Below are 27,622 nucleotides of genomic sequence, written 5' to 3'. Positions count from 1 at the left end.
CACGGTGGGGTCACTGGAAGCCCAAACTGAGATTTATGCTCTGGGTTTTTTTTTTTTTTAATGTTTATTTATTTTTGAGAGAAAGAGCACAAGGAGGGGAGACACGGGGGGGGGGGGGGAAGACACAGAATCCAAAGCAGGTTCCAGGCTCTGAGCTGTCAGCACAGAGCCCAACGTGGGGCTCAAACTCACAAACTGTGAGATCATGACCTGAGCTGAAGTCGGATGCTCAACAGACTGAGCCACCCCAGGCTTGGTTTACTGTGGGTTCATGGATTATTACTTTCCTTCAATGTTATAATTTATTATCATTATTTATTTCAATGCTTAGATTGTTCCAGATTTTGGCCATTTCCTTGCTCCTGTGTTCTTTCAGTATGTTCCCATTTTATCTGATACATTCCCATCTCTACAAACTTGTGCAAAGAGATGTTTACACCACCATGGTAAACCTGAATTAGACCATCAATGGATGCTAAATCTAGGGGGAAATTTTGATGAGGAGGATATTTGAATGGTCTTAAAGTGTTTTCCCATAGACTACTTATTAGTTGCAAGGGGGAGAAAAGTAATCATAAGTGGAGAAACTGGGCAACACCTTGACTGGGCGATCTAAATTAACATCATCTATGGGGGACAGAGGGACATCATGTGCCTCCAGATAGGATATCCTGAGGACACATTGCCTCAGCAGTATTCCTGCTGAGAATGCATTATCTCAATTTAACCATGGGAAAACATCAGATAAACACAAAACGAGGAATGTTCTATTTTTTAAAATGTCTTCTCGTTTTTTAATGTTTATGTATTTATTTTGAGAGAGAGATAGAGAGCGAGCAGGTGAGGGGTAGAGAGAGAGGGAGACAGAGAATCAGAGGCAGGCTTCGTGCTGTCAGTGCAGAGCCCCATGCGGGCCTCGAACTCATGAACTGTGAGATCATGACCTGAGCAAAACCAAGAGTTGGACGCTTAAACGACTGAGTCACCCAGGCACCCAGAGGAACGTTCTATTAACAACAACAACAACAACAACAACAACAACAACAACAAAAAGCAGGGGTCTGTAATTTAAAAAATAATAGAATAAATAAAGGTAGTCATATAAATGTTCCAGTTTTAAGGAGTCTAAAGAAACACAACAACTAAACACAATACCTGACCCTAGACTAGACCTTATACTGGGTGCCGTCAAGGATATAATTAGACCATCTGATGAAATTGTAATATGGATAGTAGATTAAATGAAAGTATTATACAGATGTAAGTGTATAAAGTTAATAAGAGTATAAGAGTGTAAGAGCATTATCTATGTTTAGGAAATGCATACAGAAGTATTTAGGGATAAGGGCCGTGATGTATGAAACCCTGTAATAGTTTTTAAAAAATTAGAGATAGAGAGAGAGCCTATATGTAATTAAACACGGAATAAAATGTTAGCAATAGGTGAATCTGGGTAAAGGGTATACAGGTGTTTCTTGTACTATTTTCATTTTTGCAACTTTTTGTAATTTTGAAATTATTTCCAAATAAAAAGTGTTTGAAAAATATTTCAAGCTGACTTTACGTTTTCTGTGCCCAAGCCCTGCAGTCAGGGTTTTCTCTGGAGGATCCTGGTGAGCAGGAATATTTAACCACATTTGAAAAAAAAAAAAAAAAAAGTGAGTGAGAAAAGCATTCCTAGCATATGGAACAACATGACAGAAGGCAATGAAATGTGAAATGTAAGCGTAGGCGGAAGAACGGACTGGTTTCTAGCAATAGCGAGTCTTCTGAAAGGCCACCCCAGCAAAGGGCATCCCAGGATGAACGGCGGCCTTCCCAAGGGCTGCAAAACGCAGTCCCCCCCAGCTTCCCACAAGCCTCTCCCGATTCGCCGCACCTGTGTGATTTGGGTGCTGGCTACAACAAAATGACAGCTCCGGCCATCCTTCAGGGGCCAACGCTATTCGGCGGCACTTCACCTGCGGAAGCGTAGAGCTGCACTGTACCTATTTACATAGAAAACGTACAACTACCGTGCGGGGAGAAGAAAGTGAAGCAGCACTGGAGAAACTTCTGCAGGAGGACTGCTCGGCGTGAATGAACACCCTGACTCGACCAATCAGAACGCAGGAGATTTCAACCAATCCCGGCTCGGCGGTGCTCCGGTGGGGGCGGGCCGTCACGCCCCGGGTTGGTGGCTCGCAGCTGCTCCCCCGCAGCCCCGCGGTAACTCTGGCCGGCCCGGGGGCGGGATCGCGGAGGGGAGGCCGGCAAAGTAGATCGGGCCTAACGGTGGAGGGCACCGGACACTAGGCATGGCAGTTTGGGCACCACGGGAGCTTGACCGATGCGGCCCTGGCAAAACCCACGTTTGCCGCGCTCTCTGCTGGGGGGCCCCCCTCTCCGAGCGCGTGAGCCCCGGGACGCCTTCTTTCGGGAGAGCAGGTGGAGCCGACTGGGACTGACTCGGGAGCGAGCAGGTGTGAGGAGGCTGTTAGGCTTCTCTCCCCCCATCCTGCCTGGGCAGGAGGCGGCGCTTCCTTTCCTCTTGAGAAGGCAGGAGGGCAGGCCCGAGCCAGACTTGCAGTCCACTGTAAGAACTCACTCTCTGGTCAGGAGGTGGGACCGCGGATCTTGTGTGGATGTAGTGCGTGCGGGGGCAGGAAGCGAGATGGAAAGACTTCTTTGAAGCAGGATGCACCGTCCCCAGCTGGGCACATGTCATGACCACTTTTCCAGGTCTCCCAGCCCGGTGGTTCTTCCCTGGGTCTAACCTGAGCCCTGTCTGCCACAGCTCCATCAGTTAGCGGCTTTTCCGAAGATGCGTCTTCCATCTAACTGTCTCATTCTTGCATGAGGCTCTGGTTCCTATGCTGGATGCCAGTCCTCAGAATCTGAGAGTCTGAGGTGGGGAAGCCATGCAGGAAAGCACTCGGCTCCTTTGTAGGTCTTAGGGAGAATGCAGTTAGTGTCTCTGAGCAAAGTGATGTTGCTGGTCCTGGGATAGGAAAATAGGAGGACCAGGTGGGGGGGGGGGTCCATTCTTACTGTCATTCTACAGCTGAGGAAAGGGAGGCCAGAGAGGTTATGTATCTTGCTCAAGATCACACAGCTCCAGGTGGCACAGCCTGGATTTACACCCAGGCCTGTCAGATTCCAACTGCTTTTGATTGCAACCCTGTATTTCAGGGACGGTCTGCCAGGTCTCACCCTCCACTGGATCCTCTGGGGGCCACACTTACCTGTTGCTGTTGTTTCTGGTCTCGGCACTTGGTTCTTTGCTGTGTTTCAGGCTTCCCGGACACTGGGACTCATCGATACAGGGCAAAGTCAGTAAAACCACAGGCTGTCACAGCCCCACTAATTTGGAACCAGAGATTTAGGGGATGTGGAACCCACAGTCGGACTTAGAAACCAGAGGGTGCTGGCCTACCTCTACTTTATTTGGGTATCTGCCAACTTCTCCTGTCACACTGAGGAGGAATGAGCCAACCACCTAAAGTTACAGGGGAGGTTTCAGAGGGAGCCACATTTGCATTGGTTTTGCAAGACCTCTAGGGGTTCACAATGGAGGAAATGGGAAAGTTGCTTGTGGGGAGGCCGTTCTAGGCCTAGGGAACAGCATATAGAAAGGCTCTGCCTCCTTTGACTCTCCTTCCCCATCTCCAGCCTTGCCCCATTCTCCCTCAGCGATCCTTGATGGCCACAGAGCTCCTGGTGTTGACAAAGTGGCAGAACTTCTCTTGTGTTGGACAGGCCACCGTGAGTCAGGGCCTGCTCTCCTGGGATGACGCTGTGGCATTCCGGGAAGGATGCCCACCTCTTCAGCTAGAAGTGGCTCATGGACCCCCACCGTAGGGGGATTCCATACTAATCACTTGAATCTTGCCTGTTTCTTCAGCTACTGATTTCATCCTTTTTATGGCTGAAGACACATCTTTTCTGCCCCTTGACTGAAGCTGAAATGATCACAGCTGGCTTGGACTAGCAGCCTGTCTCTGAGGCCTTGGAGTCATCATGTCCAACCCAGGGCAGATGAGTGGAGAGGGGAGGGGACCGGGGTGAGGGTTACACCACAGGAAGCACAAGGACATTTTCTCCAAAATCTCTCTCCCCGCCCTGGGCCTCTTCCTAACCTCCAAGTCTCCCATTTCCCTCCTCCCTCTCCCCTTCCCCCCACTAAGCAAAGTTGATGTCTCTCTGGCTCTTTTCCCCGCTAACAAAGCGAGGATTCCTTGGCTCCTGAGCAAGGGCCTTGGGGATCCAGGCTCCAAGTCAGATCTCTGACTGGATTAAGCAGACTCTGTAAAGACTGTGCCTTTGGTGGCCCCTGACTGCCCCTAAGATTGACAGAGATTTAAATTTGCATCCCAGTCTCTGAGGCTGGCTCCTCTCTCCATGAGTAGCCTCTAGAATTGGTACATCTGCTCCCAGTCTTGGACCTGGCACTGACTTTCAGACAGAGCTGATGGGCATGATGGGCAGCATGTCCCTTCCATTCCCCCTTGGTCTCCTTGTCCTCTCCATTTGCTTCTGCACCGCCCCCCCCCTCCCCCATGCCAAAGGAATAGTTCACTGGCAGAACACAATGTTGTCCTCAAATGTCCCTCTTTAGCCTGCTAGTTCTTGCTCCAGGCCCTTTCTAGATGTGTTTAGGGAAAAGTGACATACAGGTAACAAGGCCGATGCAGCCAAATGCATATGAACCTCACTTCTGAGAAAAACCCATAAAGAATATAAATTTACAAAATACTCCAGAGAATTCCTCCTGCATGGTTGGCAGGTACACACTCAGAAAGGATTCATTCCCATAAGAAGAGTGATTTTAAATTCTTATTTTACGTCCTCTTCAAAGAGATATTTAGGATTGGGAAGGAGATGGGATGGCAATTTAAGATAATCAAGGATGAAGAAAATCTCTGAAATTATGATGCAAGTCAGGGGTGATACAGACTCTTAAGTGTGAAAATCCCTTCTCTTCCCATGACATGGCAGTTTTTGTAAAGTGAAGTATACTTGACCCTCATGGTCCAGGGCCAAGATCTGGGTCAAGTGCCTGTTTTGGGAAGGGAAAATCTAACGAGCCAACCCCTGATGGGTTGCCTCAAGGAGAGGGCTAGATTACAGAAAAATCCAACAAAGCAAAGCCCTTGACCCTTCTCCATTCCTTCCTTGGGAACCACATGGGTCTGACTGCCCCAAAGTGGGCAACCAAGAGAAGCTGGTGTCCAGATCAACGCACAGTCAGCCAGTCAGTCAGTACTGAGCCCTGAACCATTACATTGACCTGCCGCCCACCCCCCGCCATTTTTACAAGACCAGGGGGAGATTATCCAGTAATCTGTCAAGGTCAGACCAGCTGTGGGGGAGATTTATAGGCCCAAATGGGGACAAATGGCATTTGTTCAGGCTACGAGACTCCTTAAGGAGGAAATGCAAAGACTGCAGGACTGAGGGCCAGATTTATTAGAGCAGGGAGGGGAAAGTGATTACATCCCATGAGCACACTGGACTTTTAGTCCAGTGATCCTTGAGGACACTTCAGGGAAAACCTTCACTATCCCCTCTCCATCCCGCACCCAGGTCTCTTCGGAGAGGACTAAACTGCAGAGTCCCTCAAGAAGAGCAGAGAGACCTGTACACCCAGGACTGTAAAGATTAGCAACTCAGTGAAATAACACTTCCTGTTTCCGGACAAAAACACCAGGAACACTTTTCCTCCAGCTGTTTTCACGGAGTCCATAGAGACTAAAGCAATCGTCAGAAAAAGTTTGAAAAGCCTCAATTCTATATAAAACAGGTGTAGGTACCCAAAACTTTTTCATTAAATGAAGCGTCAGGTTCATCTTGATTTGCTATCTGGTGATACTGTCACTGGAGTACTTGTCATGTCTCTTAACAGCCTCCTTCGAGGTGGCAACCACGTGTGAACCACCTTTACTGTCCTTTAGTGCCGGATGGTGTCTGGCACATTGTTGGCACCTAACGGACATCTGATGGATCTGGTTGAACACAAACGGGCCTAAGACCCTTTACAAGTAAAGACATTGGCTTCTAGAGCAAGAGAAATGTTCTAAATCCATTTTCTCTTTTGGGTGGAACAGGGGCCTAAGCCTGGGCCACTGCCCCAAGGCCTGGCTGCCTAGACTTTCCTCAGGCGGACTGGCAGTACTGTGGGGTCAGTCTGGTGCATTTCCACCCTCCTTTCTCTGCAGGAGCTCGGTACCAACCAGCTGGACATCAGTCCCTCCCCGTTCCTCCAGCCCCGTGCTGATGGGTACTACCTGGAGAAGCAAGTGCTTTCAACATTGCTGTACCATCACGGTGAACCGGTGAAGCTTCTGAGATATTAAGCAATCCATAACATTTGTGACCGGTTAACTTTAATTTGTCAAAATAAATCTGCAGTATTTTGCATGTTAGTAATACAGTGCTGGTATTGACAGGAAAAATCATCATCTGCTTACATAGAAACCTTCGTTTAGGAGCACACCTTAGGAGGGAAATGGATATACAATAAAAGGCAAATGCAGGCCAAGCAGCGAGCCCTAGAGCATAACAGGCTGATGTCAGATTTGAGGATTATCTAATACAACTGTTTAGCTGCCAATCTGATAAAGGGAAGCTCTCAACCAGGTTACAACCAGAAGGGAAAAATAAACTCTGCTTTTCTCGTAGCGCGGTGGCCGTCGTGCCTTCAACACTTGGTTGAATCAGTTCATCAGCATCAAAACTCAATTCCAGTTCCAAGACACAGGAGAATCTTACCACACAACCTATCGCCACCCCCCCTTCAGTGGCCCGCCGCCACCCCCTTCCTGCCAACTCTCTCCCTCCCAAAAGAAGACACGACGTGGCTTTATTATTGCAGACAAGCTTCTTAAGTGAATAAAGAATGCATACAAAATAGCATTTTAACTGAACTCATACAATGAAGTCTCACTCCTGTTTATTATACAATGAATTGATAAAACAATCATTTCTAGTATATATCTTTTTTTTTTTTTTTTTTTTTTTTTTTTTTTAAGAACTAATACTTTCAGGGTTCTGACGACCACACTCTAGCCTGGGGGTAGGGTCCACACCTGCCCCCACTGAGGACTGCTCCTTGGGCCACTGTGGAGAAAGCCTGGGCTGTCTGAATCACGGTGGACGGTGATTGCCAGCCCAGCCAAAGAGATGACAGGTCCCAGCAGGCAGAGCCAGAACCCAGTCCTGGGGCTGCATGCCAGGAAATTGGGCTTCCTCCAAATGTGGCCACTACCTGCCCAATCCAGGCCTCAGCAGGGCCACGTATGGGCCTTCCCTACACAAGTCCTTCCAGTAGTCCACACATAATGCTCTACAGATTAAAAACAAACCATCTTTGTACTGTGGATAGAACAGTTGTAACAAAGTCATAGCTACATATTTTTCTCTACATTTTGTTTATTGAGACAAACTAATTAAAAGGCACAAACATAGGGCATGTTTACATGGACATTATAACAAACATATACATTAAAAGTGTAGGAATGTGTTGCCTTCCTGCTAAACAGAAAGTTCCTAAGCTTTTATATATACAAAAGTTGTACAATTTAATGTCCTAAAGTACAAAAGATCATTTATAAAATTATTTTACACTAAGTACTATTTTATTTTTTACTACGTAGTTCAACCCCCTCGAACTGTTTTGTATAATGACACACAGATACCTGTCCCTGATGTAGGAAGTCTGCCTCAGATGTAAGGTGTTTGATGCTTGAACTGACACAGTGGGGTATAAACGGAAGTCATCCAGTTTGATAGTCAGTCCTGCAAACACTCTGCAAGATTAATACAACTAAATTCCACTTCTCTTAACTGCAAGATTAAAAAAGAAAAAAAAAAAAAACCCAAAACATATTGCAACTTAAAAAAATCACAGCGTCTTGGTTTTAGTAACTTTTTTTTTTTTTTAAACACAATGCTTTAAAAACATGTGTGGCATGATGGTGTAAAGAGTATCTGTTTCCCTAACTTTTGGTTTCTACTTTATGTACAGAGATAAAACATCCTGCTAAGAAATAAAAAGCACATGTCTTAACGTGCACAATCATTGCTGGGTTTCTACAGGGAGTACAGATAGCTGTCTCCCTGAAAACACCACAAAGCTGATACAAGTGTTTTTTCAAAGAAAAAAAAAGTGATGTCCATATTTACAAAGTTGAACAAATCTGCACAATACTTGATTAAGAAACGGAAGGAGAAATTAAAAAAAAAAAAAGATACACTCTGCTGTTCTGAAGGGGCATACTACCTAGTTAGTGGTTAGAATAAAAACTGTATACAATTTAATATAAGACATAAACTCTAGTGAGCAACTAACACATCTTTCCCTGTTGTAACATCAACAGGCTCTGATTGGGAGAGAGAGGGGCATATCACATCCCAGTGCCTCCAGCATCTTCCAATTTAAAGCAATATATTTTAACTGTTCCAAAGTACTCCTTGGCTCCTGAAAGGAGTCCCACTGGCCTCTGTTTGTTAGGAGTCTGCCTGTCCACACACTTGACTTCTCCGCTGTCAGTTGAGGCCTTTTCTTACCAAAACACAATTTGTATATTTTGGTTGTTGTTGTTGTTGTTTTTTTAATTTTTTTTTTTTTTTTAAAAAGTCAACTACAATGCTATATTCCATCAGGATTAATATGCTGAGCAATATTTACATCTCCAAATATCAGGTCACAATCCCTATTATATGTTGAAGTTAGAATGATAAATTATCATATGCTTTGCATATCAGAGCTGGTATCACCTTTCCCATAGGGAATGCTGCCTGAAATTAACATATTCCCAAAGGTAAAATGCATATTCTCTGAAATGCATTTTATTATGACAATGCATGTATTTACTCATAAAAACAATAAACACAGACAATTCTACACTAGCTCTCTATCTGTGGATTTAGGACTTCAGGTTAAAATCAGCCATCCACCCATCCACTTTATATGGGGAGAAGAGTTTTGCTAGTGTTTAGAATAAAATGATTTCTTGGGATTAGAAACAATAATGCTGTTTTTTTATTTTGAAATGGGTTTTGCTTTTTTATGATTGGTTTTAATTCTGGCATTTTATCTTGCCAACTACTATCCTGTTTAAGCAATGCTGTCAGCTAAAAGGAATTTCTGATTAGACTAAAGTGGTCCAGTGATAAGTTACATACGCACCCTACTTTGAATAATCCCAGCCAAATTGGAGAAAAATGCTACTACACTATTATTAACTAATGTAATAAAATCTCCCGATTTCATGGTTTACTGTTTGCTTTAATAAACTAAAAGTAAGTTGCTGGTAAATATTTACTTTAACCCATATTTTGATTTTATAATACTGTTTACCAAGGTGGCGATGTAGGCAAAGCTTGGGGTAAGAAAGGCATGCTCTCTACAGGCCTCATTGCTATATTGAGAGGGGCAGCTAACGTCATAGGTGTGGGCAGGTTCATTGGAGATGTGATCGTGACAGGGTGTGCTATATTCACGGGAGCAGTGACAGGGGTGGGAAGGTTGACTGGGGTAGTGAGTGTTAAAGGAGAGGTCATGGATAACGGACTGGTTATAGTTACAGGGTGCCCTATGTTCATTGGGCTGGTTATGTTAACTGCACTTGAAACATTTACTGGACTTCTCATGCTCATTGCAGCTGCCACCGTGACTGGGTTTGACATCGTCCCAGACGACACAGAGGACGTTATATTGAATGGAGTAGTGAGAGTCACAGGTGTCGTAGCAGCCGTGGAGGTTTGGCACAGGTTAGCAGCTTCTAAAATAAGAAGACAAAATGGCCTTTAGACTCCCAAAGCAATGAACAAAATGCACAGTTTCTGAATCAACTTTTTTTTAATTAAAAGGACAAACATTTTATGAATGAAAATACAGTTTTCTACCAAGTGGTTATCAGGAAGGGAGGCTCTCTGAACACAGAACTGGGGGGGTGGGGTGCATGAATCTCTTTTCTGATGCTGTACCTCCCACAAGGACTTGGGCAACCTGTTCAGCCTGGTGCTTTTGGTTTCAAGTTTAGATTTATGTACCTACCTCACAGTGATGCTGGGAAGATCAGTTAATTTCTGCAAGGCACTCTGGGGGGCAGAGATAGCAAGCAGGGCTTAGTATTCTCACTACAGCTTCATGCAGGCAGAGCCAACCATCGGCAGGCCAGGAGAAAGAGCCTGTTTTACACAGCGCTGGGCCAATGGTCACACAAGAACAGGTAATCAGAAAAATCTTCTGGTAAGGCACACTGTAACTAGCGGAGAGAGTTGTGCATCCTCATTGCTATGAACTCTAAAGATTCAGAGGTGAAGCTACATTCTGTTAAGGTTTTAAAAATCTGTAAGTAGGACTGGTAAAAAGGCTATTTTAATATCATGTTTATTTCAGTCTTAGAAAAATTGTTTAGTCAAATAATCCTGTTTCCGGTTAGGTTTCCTAACTATGTTAAGACAAAATATCTCTCAATGGGTTTATATTCTCCTTCCCAAACTCCCATTTCTTGTGTTTCTGATGCTGACACAATTTTATGCCTAGTGTCATTTAATTGCCTATACACACACACACACACACACATATAAAATCAACCATATCAAGGAGGAATAATTAATCAAGGAGCCCTTGCAGTGATTTGGGGGACCCTGGTCCTTGTTATCCAGCAGTGCCTGGTCATTTCTTAAAATCTGCCTCAGAGGTGACCCCCCACCCCACCCCTCAACAAAATTCAGCACCACCTGCTGGTGTGTCAGAAAACAGCAGTAAGAAGACGGGTGGGCTAGCTGTGTATAACCTGGCTGTCAAAATGGAGAAATACATTTGAGACTAAAGATGGAGGTCTGCATACTCCCACACGGAACCTGGGGTCAACATGCAGCCCTTCCTTGATCAATATGATGGAACTCCATACTCTCTGTCAGGAATTCCCAAACCTGGCTGATGATCAAAATCATTTATCTAGGGAGCTTGAAGGAAAAAAAGAAAAAAAAAGGCCTCCCAGGAAATTCAATAGTGAGATTTACATGAATCTTGGAAATCTGGGTTGTTTTTTTTTGTTTTGTTTTGTTTTTTAATGTTTATTTGAGGGAGAGTGCACACACACACAAATGTGTGTGCAGGGGAGGGGCAGAGAGAGATGGAGAGAGAGTATCCCAAGCAGGCTCTGCAATGTCAGCACAGAGCCCGACATGGGGCTCAGTTCCACTAACCTCAAGATCATGACCTGAGCCGAAATCAAGAGTCCAGACGCTTAACCCACTGAGCCACCCAGGCGACCCGGATATCTGTATTTTTAAAAAATTCCCAAGATGGTGATCTGATTGTCACTCAGGTTTGGGAACTTAACATTATCTTATTTAAAAAAGAGACACGTTGATTCAAGTTTAGATTTTCAGGGCAGGAGTCTCCTCTGCCCCCAAATGTGACATTTTACTAACATGAATATAGAAGTTTCTAACATCAGTGGTGGTTTCCAGAGATATTCATGCTACAAATGGGACTACAATAGCATTTTGTTTCATGGAGGTCAGAAGATGAGCTAAACAATCAAGTCTTATTGTGCAAGCAAACTGAAATACAACACCAAATGGAAGAGTGCAGAAAGAAAGAGAAAACCAACTCACTTTTGAGGTGATGGTAGCACTGCTAAGGATATTCTTGTTTATACCAAAGAGGGAGCTTTCACCCTCACATGCGCCACCTTCCCAACCCTGCACATTTTCCTTTCAGTCTGACATCATCCTTTTCCAGGACTTCAACAATTTTACTCTCAACTCCTTTAAGTAAAACATCCTCCGTAACATGCTTTCTTTCACTCACTGGGCAATTGTCATGGCACGTATACATTCCCCCCACCCCCCCCCCCCCAACCCCTTCTCCTAACCATATAGCATTTTATTAGAACAATGACAAATTTTCATTTTCAAGAGAGGAGCAAGCGGCAGCTGAGGAAGGGTGGAAAGCCTATCTGGCTGCGATGCCAGTACATGTATGAGAAAGGAGGCTATTCCTTTTATCTTTATCCAAGTACAGGGTGTTTAGAAGGGATCTGTGCAAGGCAACAGCCGTACTACATGAAAGCGAAAGAGGGAAAAAAACCACACAGCAAAGGATTACAAGAAGCCTACATCCAGGGGATTCCTTATGAATTTAAAATAAAACAGGAATAAGACATGGTCGGGGTCAGGAAGGAAAGAAGGAATTTCGGGAATCTCTCCCGTGGCTGATGGTACATAGACAAAAAGATTGATTTGAAATGGCTGCACAACAGTCTAGAAGCCAAAAGCTATAGGTATGAAGTTAAAAAGCTATGTTGAAAAGTGATGCTCTGATTCTTTAGAAGATACACGAAAGGAAAGGGAACCATTCTCAATTTTAGTAACAACTAAAGTTCCTGACAGCTTGGTACACATATATTAAGCTAATGCCAGCCCCAGTGACAGACTGAATGAGATTAAGGATAAAGACCAAGAGAAAAGATTATCAGCACTATAAAGCCGGAAACACGTAATGAATAATACAACACAGAAAGAACACTACAAAGCAGAAAATAGCAAAGCTTTAAGAAAATAAACTACAGGACGAAAACACTTCTTTAGCCACACTTTGAGCACTGACTGCCTCATCTTACCTTTCTTTCTTGCTTTGACAGCTTCTTCCCACAGTCTCAGTGTCTCCACCTGCTTCCCTGGCCAGCTCGTCACATGTTGCTGCTGCTGCTGCTGCTGCTGTTGCTGCTGCTGCTTCTGGTTGCTGGTCTCTTCACTCATGCATGCTACTCCAAAGATAAACCAGAAACGCTGCATTTACCTTGAAAAAGTGCAGCCATTTTTTTCAAAACCCCAAACTTGGATACTTAGACTCCTCATGCTTCTCTGACCTTTATCATTGGACTTGATAGTTTTTACTACAGAGCATCTTCTTTTGCTGCTTCTGTCTATATTGGTCAAAATAGATAAATTAAGAAAAGAATCTAGAAAACTAGGGAAAATCAATATAAAAGGAAAAAAGAATTCTTTGCTATATTGAAAAGCAAGTGTCTTTTGGAAGGGAACTTCCTTAACATTAGAATGGACAAATTCACACTCACCAAAATATCTAATATAGTTGGTTACTTGACCACAACAATATACACTAGAAGTAAGTTTTTGTAAAGTTAACAGAGTGTGACATGCTAGATAATAAACCCAATGTACTTACAAAGAAGGAAAATGGATGAGATTAAAACACAATAAACATTCTTTCCCACTCACTTTTGGCCACCTATTCTGAGAACTTAATGTTTCTGCCGCACAAAGTACATATATAATAGGATACGGAATGAGAAATATACTTCCTCCTGGTGGTTAGGGCAATCTCAAAGAAAAAGCCTGGGTAGATGCAAGTATCAAGTTTTATCCACAATTCCCTGAAAGAGTCCATTTTCAATTCTGAATTTAAGGTGGGCAAAGCACTTAACACCTTCAAATGGATAGGATATCCTGTCTCTACAGATCTGGGTCTGAAAAGCAAACTTAATAACACTCCTTTCATCTTTAAGGTTATTAAGGGCATGTTATTAACTCAATCAGTAGTTAGGAGACATTGATGCTTGAGAATCTTCCTAACACTGAATAAAAACAATCAAAACTGCCCAGCATAAGATGCAACTTCCTAGTGTGGCTTCTGCTGCCGCAATTCTAAAACACTAGAGCCTTTTAGTCAAACTCCATAGAAGAAGGGACGCATTGAAAAACAGCTACGGGAAAATTATGCTTTTCTAACTTGGGTGTCGTTAGTAGACAAGCACAGGACTGAAAGCAAAATTAGCGGAGGGCTTGTCAGTGCTGTCTGTATACACACAGGTGAGGTCTGTTTCTAACATCAGTATCTACTCTCCATTGATGTGTGTTTACGCGCTTTGGTGATGGGAGGAAACATGTAAGATGAACGTGAATGTACTGACAGCACAGTGAAAATACCTTCAATACATTATCAAAACACTCAGATTTCACCAATCTCAAATGCGACAGAAATATAATTTGAAGTGTCACCTACTTTTACTGATGCCTTGTTTACATGTATTACAGTTGATACTTTGGCTCTGCCCGTGTGTCTTTAAGTGGCTGGTGATGTACGCTGCACTCAGAAGCTTCCCACAGATGTTACACGATACCTTGCCTTCGTGGCGCACCATGTGTGTCCGCAGTCTGTCTTTGGTGGCAAAGGCAGCAGTGCACGTCTGCATGAGGGAGGAAAACTTTTTTTAAATATAGACTATCCTGTTCTACTCATTTTAAAGTACGTTATATTCTAGGCATTACCCTATCCATGTCCGCAAGCAGACTGAGTTGAATCTGAACTGCATGTGTTACCTAGAATCGCCATCATGACAAAACACTCGATGAATTTTAGACCCTTACGTTTTGAGGGAAGAAAAAATATCAACACAGAGTAAGTACTGAAAAGATGTGAGCCGTAGAGTCAGTTAAACCTGGATTTAAATCCAGCTCCTTGATTCACGACAAGGTAACACTGAGCAAATTAGTTAACCTATCTGAATGTGTTTCTTCATCTGTAAAATGAAGGTAAATAATACCTACCTCACAAATTTATTGGTGGGATTAAGAGACTGGCCCGAGGCCTCGCACATAGCAGGCACTCATTCAAATGACACTAGCTTCCTTCCTCGAATTGGATTTTTCTTACAGTTCAAATCATTTACTTAATAAAGTCAGTCATTAACACATTTAACTGAAAGGAGCACAAAAAGACTTCCAACAACAAACTAAAATCACTGAGGTCTAAAAAAGTCATTTGATTTAGCAAGATTCCTAACCTTTTCATTATCACAACTTATGTGAAATAAAATCAACAGATTTTCAAACAACTAGAAAATACCCCAATTTGGCAGACAGACATCCAGTAAGTGATAACATTTGGGAGAAAATTCCTAGTTTTCTTCTATTACAGTTAAAACAACCTCAATCATCAACCCAGCAAATAATTTAAAGCATTTCATTCATTTATTTCATTCATTTCAAACACATAATGACCTTTGCCAGACTATAAATTTTTTTCTTATAACAATAAATACTGTTGCCTAAGGAAAGGGAAATGTAGCTTAACAAAAACAACACATTTACATTTTTAAATGCTCTTGCCTCACAGAAATAGAAGCTGTCATTTATCTCGTATAAAACCAGAATTCAAATGGACCACATTTACTCAAGTCAGTGATTTTAAGACTATTCAAGAACGGTGAGATTTGATTGGCTCAGACCTTTTGGATAATGTGCATTAAGTGCTACACTAAGGATAAGTCATTTTAACTCTTACTTGGCATTTGAAGGGTCTTTCTGTTGAATGGACATGTTTTACGTGACAGCTTAAGTGGTCAGGCCTGTGAAAGAGAGAGTTTCAACAGAAGATGTAATGGAACACACATTGAGAAATGCTACTCACTGTGATGTTTACATGCTTGGCAGCTTTGGGTGGGGGGCATTTTAAAGAAAGCTAGCCGAATTACCAACTCCCCCTCCCCCCAGCGCAAGCCTCCTTACCTCTCTTACCACAAACAAAAGTCTTAGTCCTTTACCTGTTAATTTTTCTCTCCTAGTCAACATCAAATCATGTTAGGTCTTGGTTCTTTAAATTATAAAATACCCAAAGTTTTAGTCCTAACACTTGCCAAAGACAGCTACTACTCTATTAATTTTAAAAGCCTTGAAAATGAAAATTAGTGAAATGTTAGTAACCACAGATAAACGGAAAACGTCCTCCTACAACTTTTACTAAGAGTATCCAAGGTCATCCCAACTTCCAGAAAATAAGTTTCTTTGATTTGCACAGTGAACCTCGTATCTAGTCACCCGACTGAATTGGAAACTGGTGGTTTTGCAGTGACCAGAATTACTGATGTGCCAAATGAAGACCCCAGTCCACCAAGGCACTTCTCAGCTGAAATATTAAGCTAATCACTGTGTCATCACTTGCCAACCACACCACACTGAAATGAGACCTGGAGGTGTAATACTTTATCTATCACCAATCTCCTCTAATAACACAGGCCTGCCCACAGCTATTCTCACATAAACCTTCTAGATCGCAAAGAGACAAAACTGAAGTTCACTGATACCATAATGAAAGCAAAGCAAAGCAAAGCAAAGCAAAATGCAGTACCTCGAGAAGCCTTTCCCACAAACACTGCAAGTATAGGGTTTGGTGATGCCTCCTTCGTGAGACCTCACATGGTAAGTCATCCGGTCCTTCCTCTTGAAGCGCTGATTACAAACAGGACACTCGAAGGGCTTTTCGTCCGAATGGGAGAGCTTGTGCCGGTTGAGGTGGTACACGTCTCGGAAGGCCTTCCCACACATCTCGCAGGCATGGTTCTTCTTGACAGGCTTACTGGGTTTCTTGACAGACTGGGTCACGGGCATAGCTGTGGTGCTGGCACTGCTGCTGGGGTTGGTGCCCGAGGAAGATGTAGTGACTGTTGATAAGATGCCAGCAATGGTTGAGACCAACGAAGTTCTGCTGCTGTCCCCAGCGATGGTGGAGATGAGGGGAACCACCGTAGTGGGAGTTTTCTTTGACCGGGACACCAACTTGATCCCTGTGTGGCAGGACTCGTGGCGCCTCAGGTGATAGCTGTCCCTGAAAGCTTTACTGCAATAAGTGCACACAAATGAAGTTTTGGGTTTTTCTTTTTTAATCCCAATGGCATCCTTTAATGTTTCTGGTGCTGCTTGAGGTTTCTGAGTTATTGGTATTGGAAGCAATGGTTTCTGATCAGGGGGTTCCACAGCAGAGCTCAGGAGGGGCAGCAAGCTGTTCTGTGCTGCCTGCTGTTGGTGATGGGAGGCTTCATGGGCCTAAAACCAAACATTTACACTTCAGAAACTCAGCCTCTCACAATGGCCTTCAAAATTCAACATGTCCCACAGACAACAGAGACCAGAAGAAACAATCAGAGAGCCTGTAAGCTACTCCCTGCAGCAGTGATCCAGCAACCACCTAGAGACCCTTAGAGCTTCCAGTACAAAGCATTAAAATCACTGTGCAGACACAAAACTTTTAGGACCAAGTTGCTGACAGTGATCTTGCTTTCAAACAGCTGACTACACACCACCCTGGTTCATAAGGGACATACCAGCGGATGGAATCAGTTTGCATTAGTCTGTCAGTGCTGAAACCAAGTTTAAATAACTTGTCCAAAAAAAAAAAAAAAAGGTCACACTCCAGACTAAGTATCTGCGAGTACCTTACTGCAGTAACACACACACTACACATTCATATACATACACATGTATACACATAATCATCTATTTGTCTATTTTACCTAGGAAAAGAAAGGCACTGTCTCTCCCTTTCCATCAGAAAACTTAGTGCTGGAGGAAGGAGGCTGTTGCTAAGAGATAACAGGAATCTAGCTCTCTGAATACAAACGCGGTTTGGTAAGTTTCCTTTTAAAGTTTTTACTTTACTTTATTACTAAAAGATTGACTGAAATTAAACCTGCTATTAATCAGCCTGGAAGGCATGTGTGAAGGTAGCCCACAGCAAAACACCTGTCAGTTGTTTCCCAGTTCATTTACTCTTACGCTGGAAATCTGCATCCTTTAACAACACTAGTTGTTCAAACCTGAAACTCTCAAAGACAGACTAGCAAGAGAACACAAACCGTAAATAATTAAAATTCCTTTCATTTTCATCTTCTTCCAGCACTTGGATGTTTCGTTAAAGTATTAGACATTTGCTGTTATAATGTGCTTCTCCACTCCAGAACTGGACGCTGTCTAGAAATTTTCTTTAGCTGCACTGAAACCAAAATTTTGTCGTGGATCATGTTCTTGGTATTTATGAGTAGTTACTCTCTTGGTTTTGCTTCTTTTAAAATTCTCCATACTGATAAACAATTAGGAAATGATGGGGAAAATTCCTGAAATAGTTCTTCCTGATACGTTGTACTTTTTACCACCATTATTTTTGCAACTTTTGATAGTGGGCTCAAGCCCCTATGCTTGAGTTTTGTAATCCTAAAAGGATACATGCATTCGAAGGCAAGAGTTCCAAATATTTTAAGCATACAACATCCTAGGAGGGCCCATCCCATCATCTTAGACACCCTAGCCACTTATTTACCCTTCTCACTCTATAATCACAAATCCTACAGTTAACTTGATTAAGAAGAAAATAACAAGGAGACAGACACACATGCTCAGAGCTTCTCCCCTGATGGATAAGAGTGTCTATCTCACATAGCTGTAATATTTACGTGACGGCAGCACAGCAGCTAAGCCTGGAACCAGTCTCCCCAAATCATTAGGAAGTGTGGTATCCACAGCTACCAGTTTCAATTTAACAATTTTGGTTGAATCACCCTTTCAGTCCTGGAAATACAGAAATTGTGTGCTTACTTATGAGTATGTTTCTGGACTCAGGGATCATACTGAATTACAGTCCACTTTTAATTTAATTTATGGAGCTACTGTAAATGTCAGTGTCTGCCCAGGAGACATTAGTAGAAACTTCACAGAATTTGGATGCAAATCTTACCCCCTTTCCAACCTGTATACCCAAGTTTCCATACAGTATACAAACAGTTAATAGCTGAAGATAGCTCACGATATACAATTTCAAAGGCTAACAGATCAGATAATAGGGAATGCAAATCTTCTGGCCAAAGTTCAGACTTATAGTGTTTAGAGGCATTTTTCAATTCTGAACAACCATTAGTTCGATGGAGTACTAAAAGCACTTACTGCCATTTTACCAATTCAGATGTCTGTGGCAACATAAAGTATTTTTACAGCATTGCTGAAGCTCACTCTCACACGAGGGTCACACCAGGTCCCTGCTTCTTGGGTGAAATGCTGTAGAATGCCTCGACCACTATGGGAATCACTCTCTGAGGATTCCTAGGATCCCCACACTTCTACGTGAAGCCTTCTAAGAGGGGAACTGGATTTCCCCAACTTGTTCACTGAGGGAGAGACAGAGTAAAATAACCACCATGGCCTGCCTTCAGTTAAGTGATTAAAGAAAAAAAAAAATTCTGGGTAGACTTTTATTTGACTAGTATCATCAAACCGAAGCTTTCATTTTATCTCCCATCTCTTTCAACTTGAAGGCTTTTTTAACCCTGCCCAAGCCTTCCTTTTTCTGGGGTTGGCAAAAAACAAAACAGAAATGTTATTTCATCACCCAGGGTGGTAGGATATAGCACCATGAAATCTCCAGTGCCAGAGGGCAAAAGATTTTGTACTGAAACAAATTAGCATCAGTGAGTCATATCTTGAATGTCCTGTTAGGAGAATCATCCATCAAACATCTTAACAGCTATGGCTTTCACTTTCCACCAGGTTATCTGGAAAGCAAGCAGGTATTAAACTGTTTTAAAATATAAATTCCACAGTATGCTCTAGGAAACAAACGAGAGAGTTTAACTCTCCCATTTCCCCAGGGAAAATTACTTAAAACTGAAACTGAATAAGTCTATTCATACCTTTCTATAGAAAAGACTGAAATATTCTCTGAACCCATTCCACTGTCTTTGGCTCTAAATTATTTTTCCAACAATTTTCACTGCACACATTGCCAAGCCCAGGATCAAATATTAGCTTTCACACTTCTCCATCAGGTGGAGAAAAAGATTTTAATTGCTGAAAAAAAAATTCAATAATATAAAGTCTAATTAACAAGTTGATCAATAAATGATTGGCATTTGTCTTATCCAGGAAAAGAATAAAAGTGAATTCCAAAAAAATGTTCAACTAGCTTTCCAAAAATTAGTTATAGGTTTTTCCTTTACATAAAGAACTCTCCTTTTTTTTCCAATCACCATTACGTTTACATACAGCAGATTTAATATGGTAAATCTAAAGCATTCTTCAAATGAAAATCACTTAGGTGGCCCATTAATCCCATGTTTTAAAAAGACCATTTGAAAGCGTTTTCTAGAGAGGGCATTTGCCACCTTTACACCAATCTGGATGCCAGGTAGTTATACATCATATCTTCCCCAATGCATTTTTTAGGTAGACTTAAAGCATGATAAAACAATACTAGATCAGAATGAGAAAAGAAGTTTGACAGATTTTGTGTATCTTCAATTTTAAGAAGCCCGAAGATATTTCAATAACTACTTAAAAATCAAATTTACTCACATTTGAAAGAAAATATGTTTGAAAACAATATACCAGCTCTACACAATAGGTAATGTCTGAATTATCCAATTCCCTATATTATCTCCACTGGGATGGGTCCAGTGGCTGGGAGGATTTTTTGAGAATTCTGCATCCATTCCTGGTTAGTTTCAAAGGTCTCCAGCGCCCAAGCAAGGCGTTTGGGATTTCACAAAGTTATTCAAAGAAGGAAAATAACCCAGAGAGGCGGGAAGAACGCATTTAAAGTGACAAGCTTCTTAACCTCCTCCGGTTCCGAAGTTTTCCCGTGAGCTCATCACTACTGCCCACTAAGTGATTCGTTTGCAAATAGAAATGAGGCAGGGAAAAAAATAAGTTCCAGCCTAGGTCTTCCCAACAGGGGTCCCCCACCTAAAACAGGCGGGCAAGAGGAGTGCCAACGTATCGGCTACAGTCACTTTTAAGTTTCTTGCAGAAAGTGTAGACCAACACCCCAACGAATGACTCATCTGGGGGCTTTGTAAGCGGACTTTGTTTGCTGTCTCCACTTTCCGTCTCCCCCACTTGGTAGGAGGAAACGTTCGAGGTGGGACGAGAGGGAAAAGCGCTCCGGGAGAAGGTCGGGCCTCCTGGAGTCCCGGCCCCCACCGCTCCCCCCGCCCCGGCCCGGCTGGGGGATTCCCCGGGCTGAATGGGACGGCGGGAGAGCTGGACAGAGGGAGAGGGTGTCAGCTGCCAAGGTTCGGCAAAGGCTTGCGAGAGAAAAAATGTAATCCAGTGAAAAAGTTTGGGGAGGGGAGACTCACTCAGAACACCCCCCAACAGGGTAAACACGGGGGGGGGGCGGGAAGGGGGAGTGGCGGGGAACCCAGGGATACCCGCTATTCGCGGGGATGGGGGGGGTCAGAAAGTCAACACACACACAAAAAGAGGAGAGGGAGGTTAAACGGCAGGAGGGCGAAAGATGGATGAAGTGTGTGTGTGTGGGGGGGTGTCTCAGAGTAGGACCTGGGGACCCCCCCTCACCCCACGGTGCGGGCCCGGGCCGAGCGCGCGGTGGCCAAGCGGCCCGCGCTATCCAGCGGCCCGGCGCCCTCCTTTCTCTGGGCCGCGGGTGGTGACAGCGACCGGCCTCCTCCCTTCCCCTTCAGGGCGGGAGGGAAGGGTGTGTGCGTGTGCGTGAGTGTGTTAGGGGGGGCCCGGGGTTCACCCCGAGGCCTGCTCTCTCCCCCGCACCCCGTGAGGCCGCCTCCTTTCACCTCAGCAGCCCCGCTCCGCCGGGGCGGGCGGGCGGAAAAACAAAGGGGGATTAAGGCCGGGCCGGAGAGCGGAGCCGGGAGGGAGGGGAGGAGGAGCGCCCGCCCGCCCGCCAGCCCGGGGCCCGGCCCCCCTGTCCCCCCCGTGCCCCCCCCGGGGGGGCCCCCAGTACCTGGAACAGGAACGCGGTCCAGTTGGCCTCCATGGCTGCGGCGGCCGACCCCCCTCCTCCCCACTCCCCCCGCTCGGGGAGCCTCCTCAGCCGGAGGAGGCGACAACAAAGCGGCGGCGGCGGCGGCGGCGGCAGCGGCAGCGGCGGCTCCTCAACATGGCAGCGCCGAGCGCGGCCACTTCCGGTAACCTCCGGGACGCACCACCGCCGCGGCGAGCGCGGGCGGGGGGGGAGCCCCGACCCGGCCGCCGCCGCCCCCAGCCGCCCGGACCCCTTCTGGGCGTCCCCGCCGCAGACTCGCCGCCTCGGAGCTCAGCCAGCGCCCGCCGGCGGTGGGGTCAGGGCCTCCGCGGGGGGGCTGGGGTGGGGCCGGGGGCGGGGATGGGGCGCGGCGTCCCCCCCCGCGGGGGTGTGTGGTGCTGCGGTCCGCGGCTCAGGCAGCCGGAGCAGGGGGAGCGCAGGAGAGAAGATGGAGGACGCCAGGGTCTGGCGCGGACTCGCTGGGCACTGCGGCGCCGTCTCCCGGGACTCCAACGCGGTGCCCAGCAGCGTCGCGTCCCTGTCAGACCCTCGGCGGCAGGCGCAGGCCACGGCGGTCACCTGGCTCTTCAGTCCCGTATGCGCCGCGCTACCGTGCCTCCAAATTGGGGGAAGCCCCCAGGACTCGGAGTGTGTCTCCCGTCTGGTATTTCATCCCCAGCCAGCTAACCCCTCCGCACTCCTGCTTACGATGTGCATCTACCTCGGAGCGGCCCTCCAGCTCTAGCAAGGAATCCCACTGGGGTGCAGCCTCAGATCCTCCCAGCTGAGGGAAACACTTCCCACGCGTAGAGATGTCATTACTGGCTTATTCTTGGGCGAAGGGCTGAGCTTTCCCATCCTCCCCTTAACGCCAGAGAGGATAGGAAATTTTGCCCGAACATCCCCCTCTCCCGCCAAAAAAATAAACAAAAACAAGTGAGAAAGTATAGATAAGAAATTATTTTTGTCTTTTAGTACAGTCTTTCTCGCCCCACAGAACAAAAATCGAACTTGTGGTTGGACGGCGTCAGATGTCACGGAGGTGACCCCAGCCTCTGTTTGCAGTTCCAAGTCTTCCGTGTAGGCGTCACTGCTACTGGAACTTTGTAGGATGATGTCCTGAACGTTTGCTATCCTCTCCTCAGAGAGGTGGCTACTGGGAATATCAGAGACAAGCTATTATTAAACAAATGTCTCCAGTCCAAGAAGTCTCCTGTGGCGGGCAGTGAGGGGGCAGGCTGTATTGGTGATATTTTTATAAACTCTGGCTTAAAAAAATTCCTCAGATGGTCACAGTATTTCAGGACTTCAACATCTTTCATAACCAACGGTCTCTTATCTCACACACTCCATTTATTCCTCTCCAGACATGTTCTAATCAAGGTCACCATCTTGAACTTCCCCTATATTTACACAATAGTGATAGTATGGTTGCAGAATTCTATTCTAAAAGAAACTGAAGAGATACAGTAATTTGACAGTCTGTTTCCCTTCCACCCACTACACATGTATACCCCCTCCCATTCTTTCCTTCCCTCAGTCACCACAATGAAAGGGCTGCACACCTTTTTGGTCTGGTCTGGTCTGGTTCCTTTTAGAGTCGATTCCCTATTGGACATTGCCTGGAGGCCTTGGGGATGAATGAGAAGTCTGCAGTATGGGTCGGTAGCAGAAGCAGGTAGCACATCAAGGGACAGATCAGCCTAAGACAGGAGGGGACAGAAAATGAACAGTTTCTCATACGTTCCTCAGCTAAGCTGCTGCAGTGGCCCCTATGTCTCCTATAAAATTAGTCTTATTTGGGGAGAAGAATAAAATGGCTCAGTAAGCCTAAGTTTATATGCACATGCAAGATAAGGAGGGAACTAAGATGTAAATCTAAGGAATTAATTAGGTAAACTAAAACCTTTCAGTTCTGACCGTAGACACTGCCTGTTCTTTCATGTTCATTCAGTGACTCCACGTCTCTGCTTCTTGAGCACAGATTCACCTCAAGGTCTATGTAATTTATCTACTAAGTTTTCCTCCTCCCCAGTTTAGCCTTTCCTACTTTACAGCCTTTCAAAGGGTGTTAAGAATGAAGCTTTAGGATCATGAAAACTAGTGCTTATGAAGACCATTATTCTAATGACAATATTGCCAGACTCTTGAACTTATTCTGAGATCTAGAAACCCTTCTCCAGCAATCTTTCTCACAGCACCTCTGTTTCCCACCAACAGGAAGTAGAGGTCAAGTGAAAACAGTCCAGTTCTCATTAACGAAGAACTGGGATTCAGAAGTATCACTTTTCTTGAGGAAAATGGCTAATTTTATCTCTATCCATGAGAGGAAACCCAAATTCCTGATTGCTCCCCAAACCCTCCCTTAAAAAGAAAATTTAACAACTTTTTAAATTCAGATGAAATTTTAAACCTTAGGATATTTTCCGGAGGGAAAATATCCAAAATTTTGGAACAATTACTCAAAAACAACCAGGTCCAAATGTTTTGAGGAATATAAGGAGGTTAACCAATAAGATTAAAGACTCCATCCCTAGAAGGGGCATTTCTACCGATAGGACAGATAATATCCTTAACCACAAACAAATGAGCCTCTCCTCAAACCAGCTTCCACAGACAGTACTGGAGAAAGTGAAAAGACTAAGGATGTCTAAAGACAGTAAATTCATCCTGATTACTGTGAACAACTTTCAGTGGGTGAATCAGTGGTGTTACCTTCGAATATGATAACTGAAATGTTTGGTGTCTAAGCAAAAAAAGAAAAAAAAAGTGTGCCTACATCCACCCAAACAAAACTCAAGATCCCCTCCTCCTCATCTTATTCAGGCTCTTCTTTCCCACTTCCTCTGCCCCAGCTTATATAACCTGTCATTTAACCTTCCAGGGATTTATTTCCTCATCTGGAAAATGAGGACAAAATAAATACGTTATCTCACAGTGATGACTTAGGAATTAAATGAGAAATGTATGTAAAATGCTTAGAACATTTCCTGTAATATAAGAAGTCCTAAGTAAATATTTTTATTGGTGCTATTAGTTGGTTCTAGATTAATTTTGGGGCTGTGAACTCTGCAAAAACAGTTAATTATTCCTCTCACTTTCTTTCAAAGTAACAGGTTTTTCACCATGCCTCATCCCTCTCTCTTTTTAAGAGCTCTAATGTAAGTTGAGGGGCGCCTGGGTGGCGCAGTCGGTTAAGCGTCCGACTTCAGCCAGGTCACAATCTCGCGGTCCGGGAGTTCGAGCCCCGCGTCAGGCTCTGGGCTGATGGCTCAGAGCCTGGAGCCTGTTTCCGATTCTGTGTCTCCCTCTCTCTCTGCCCCTCCCCCGTTCATGCTCTGTCTCTCTCTGTCCCAAAAAATAAATAAACGTTGAAAAAAAAAATTAAAAAAAAAAAAAGAGCTCTAATGTAAGTTGACAAAAGGCTAATGACACATGACAAAGGAAGATACCTATTAAGATCAGCTTTTCTAGGGGGCGCCTGGCTGGTTCAGTTGGAGGAGCATGTGACTCTTGATGTGGGGGCCATGGGTTTGAGCCCCACGTTGGGGGTAGAGATTACTTGAAAACTTAGATCAGCTTTTCTAAAGACAACTTTTAGCAAACATTAGAAAGTAACAGGATATTTCCTTCCTATTTCGGAGAGAATTTTAAAATCCTGTGAGTACATTGGGGTTATAATTAGATTTAGAATCCTAGGAATAGGAAACATCTCTGCTGTTGTCAATTACCTGTCCCCAAGTAAGACTTCTCAGCAAATTGAAAACAAATCAAATCCAAAACTTTCAGTAGGGAATATCTACTCCAAAGAAGTTAGAAGAGGCTTCAAATCTGTCAAGTTAATGGACTTATTCTTCATGCAAAAAAGCTAGAACTGACAACAAATCTAGGAAAAGCCAAGAATGGAATATTTGCAAATACCAAAAGAACATTGGCCAGAGAGAAGTGTTTACCCTTCATTACCAGCCTCCATGCAATCAAGGAGGAAAGGAAGAACATTTTACCAAAGGAAGCACCCCGCCCCCCTCCTCCAAACCAAACCAAAACAACAACACCCAGCCAAGCTTCTCAGGGGGAAAGCAGAAGTAATCTCCCCACCCCCTTCCAGTCCACCCCAACTTCATAACCACACTAAGGACTTAAGCCAATTGCCTGTGGCCCATGTGGTCAGAAGCTGGGTTTGTGTTTCAATTCTACCACCTAAAGTGTCATCACTAGTTATTTCTGCTTTAACTGGTAAGGTGAGGAAGGGGAAACAAGGGAGAATTTTTTTCTCTGAATACCTATTTAAGTTCCTTGACAGCTAGACAATCACAGAGAACAAAGGCAAAGGAAATAAATCCACTCATTTTCCTGGTAGACATTTAGTTCAGCTAGTAGTTGAGGGTTCTAAAACACTTGTTTCTAAGAAGGGTCACATCCCCAAGATGCCAAAAACAAGTCTAAAGCCATAGAAACACATTTATCAGTTTAACTCTTCTAGAAAGAAGCTACAAGAAATCAATGTTAAACCTATCAGTTCCATCCACAAAGCATTTAAGTAGAAAAGCTAACTTCCGTTTCACAACTCCTAAATGACAGAGAACATCTAACAAATAGCCAACAAAATAGCATAGCACATAAGAAGGAAAGAAAGTAAGACAGGTCAAAAATACACCAAGTAAGAAATTCAATACAACTGGAAAACATACTCTCAGGCACCAAACATTTCTCCTTTGGCCACCTGTTCCTCCCTGCCCTCAGATGCCCCGAGCCCCGGGTAATGGCTCAGCTTGGAAAAAAAGTTGATACCTAACAAGTCACACAAACTTGGTGGGCCTAAACCCAACTAAAAGCTTAGCTCAGTTACATCATCATGCTAATAGTCAAAAACATAAATTAAATCCTTACATGAAGCTATTCTGGTACAGAGGTAAAACTCTTTTCAGTGGCTTTAGCCTCCACCCCACACACATTCCACTAGTTAAAAGATGGATGTAATGAAACTGAACAGCATTGTGCTGTTTCATCTGCATTACCAGAAAAACACTATTCATTTGCAACAAGAGATCACTACTTATTAATACCTGTCCAAATGTCGTGAAGAGTAGGGGCAGAGCAAAAACAGATAAATCAAATGAATATTCTTTAACCCGAACCCTGATAGACACACCTCATTGATAATTTCTTCACACCAGATTTAGTAGTCCAGAATCCAGGAAGGATTGTGTTTCTCAGAAATCTCCAAAGAGTTAGCATATTAATTAATACAGGCGGATCTTATGGTTCCCTCTTTCTGAGTCCGTAGTCCTTCCTCTCCCTTTCATGGACCTAGAATTAAGCAAAAGCCTCATCGGGTCAATTTGATGTTCTGCTGTGGATCCCTCCATTCCTGGTAAAAAAGGGAACAGGGAATAATGAAACAGGTGTTGAGGAACTGATGTATTATGCTCCCTGCATGAGGGAAGTGAGCAGTGGTGACCTAAGACACTGATGCGGCATCACAACACTAGCTAGACTAAGCTTTAGGAAGTCTGCTCCACTCTAGAAAGTAAGCCAAGAGATGGCAACACAAGGCCACGACAGCATAACATCTGGCTAAGGAGGGAATTCACTCCTTTAAAGATGTTTCTTGACCCTGAGCAGTCCCTGAACTAGACACTGCCTAAAGCTCAGTCATTGGGTCCAGGCCTACAAGCAGGTGCAGGAACCTGGCAAGCTGTTAAAGCTCAACATAGGGACAACAGCTGTCCTCCACAGTTGCTCCTTAAGCTGTGAATAAAACATCAAGCTTACAGCTATCCACAAATACTACTCGAAACATTGTATCCTTGATTGCCTGAGCAGAGACAACAAGCTCTTTGCTAGAATTGAAGAGGACCAGAATTCCTAGAAGACAGTGTAGGTTGACTTGAACAATTTACTCTGGTAAACAGGGAAGATGGGAGAATCTAGATTTTTCTCCTGAAGTTATCTTTTCAACAAAGCATACAAATCTCTACTAGTTGACAGAATTAGCTCTCTAGCCCCAAGGCCTGACCCTGTCCTCTTCTTTTTGTTTTACTGACCTTACAT

The 27,622-nt window shown here is 44.1% G+C and overlaps 1 protein-coding gene and 1 long non-coding RNA gene across 8 annotated transcripts; one reads left to right on the top strand and one right to left on the bottom strand.

Moving 5' to 3' along the window:
* Nucleotides 1-2,178: 2,178 nt before the first annotated feature.
* On the top strand, nt 2,179-7,000 carry LOC123381999. Its single transcript, XR_006589704.1, has 2 exons — nt 2,179-2,462; nt 6,198-7,000. It is a non-coding gene; the product is annotated as an uncharacterized LOC123381999 (long non-coding RNA).
* On the bottom strand, nt 6,349-27,622 carry VEZF1 (vascular endothelial zinc finger 1). Of its 7 annotated transcripts, XM_045044848.1 has the most exons (8): nt 26,721-27,622; nt 23,134-23,271; nt 16,151-16,845; nt 15,308-15,371; nt 14,027-14,228; nt 12,621-12,764; nt 10,040-10,188; nt 9,622-9,764 (listed from the first exon to the last, which is right to left on the bottom strand). In XM_045044848.1, exons 2-7 carry the CDS (start codon nt 23,185-23,187, stop codon nt 10,061-10,063), a joined length of 1,287 nt encoding a protein of 428 aa, XP_044900783.1. In that variant the 5' UTR covers nt 23,188-23,271; nt 26,721-27,622; the 3' UTR covers nt 9,622-9,764; nt 10,040-10,060. The 7 variants fall into 7 exon arrangements, with proteins under 7 accessions (XP_019673188.3, XP_019673189.3, XP_023100043.2 ...); XM_019817629.3 differs by lacking the exon at nt 10,040-10,188 and having other exon boundaries at nt 6,349-9,764; nt 26,721-27,611; XM_019817630.3 differs by lacking the exon at nt 10,040-10,188 and having other exon boundaries at nt 6,349-9,764; nt 14,027-14,210; nt 26,721-27,607.

This window comes from Felis catus, chromosome E1, assembly GCF_018350175.1.
Source record: "Felis catus isolate Fca126 chromosome E1, F.catus_Fca126_mat1.0, whole genome shotgun sequence".
Classification (NCBI taxonomy): Eukaryota; Metazoa; Chordata; class Mammalia; order Carnivora; family Felidae; genus Felis; species Felis catus.
This window is presented reverse-complemented; position numbering and strand designations above follow the sequence as displayed.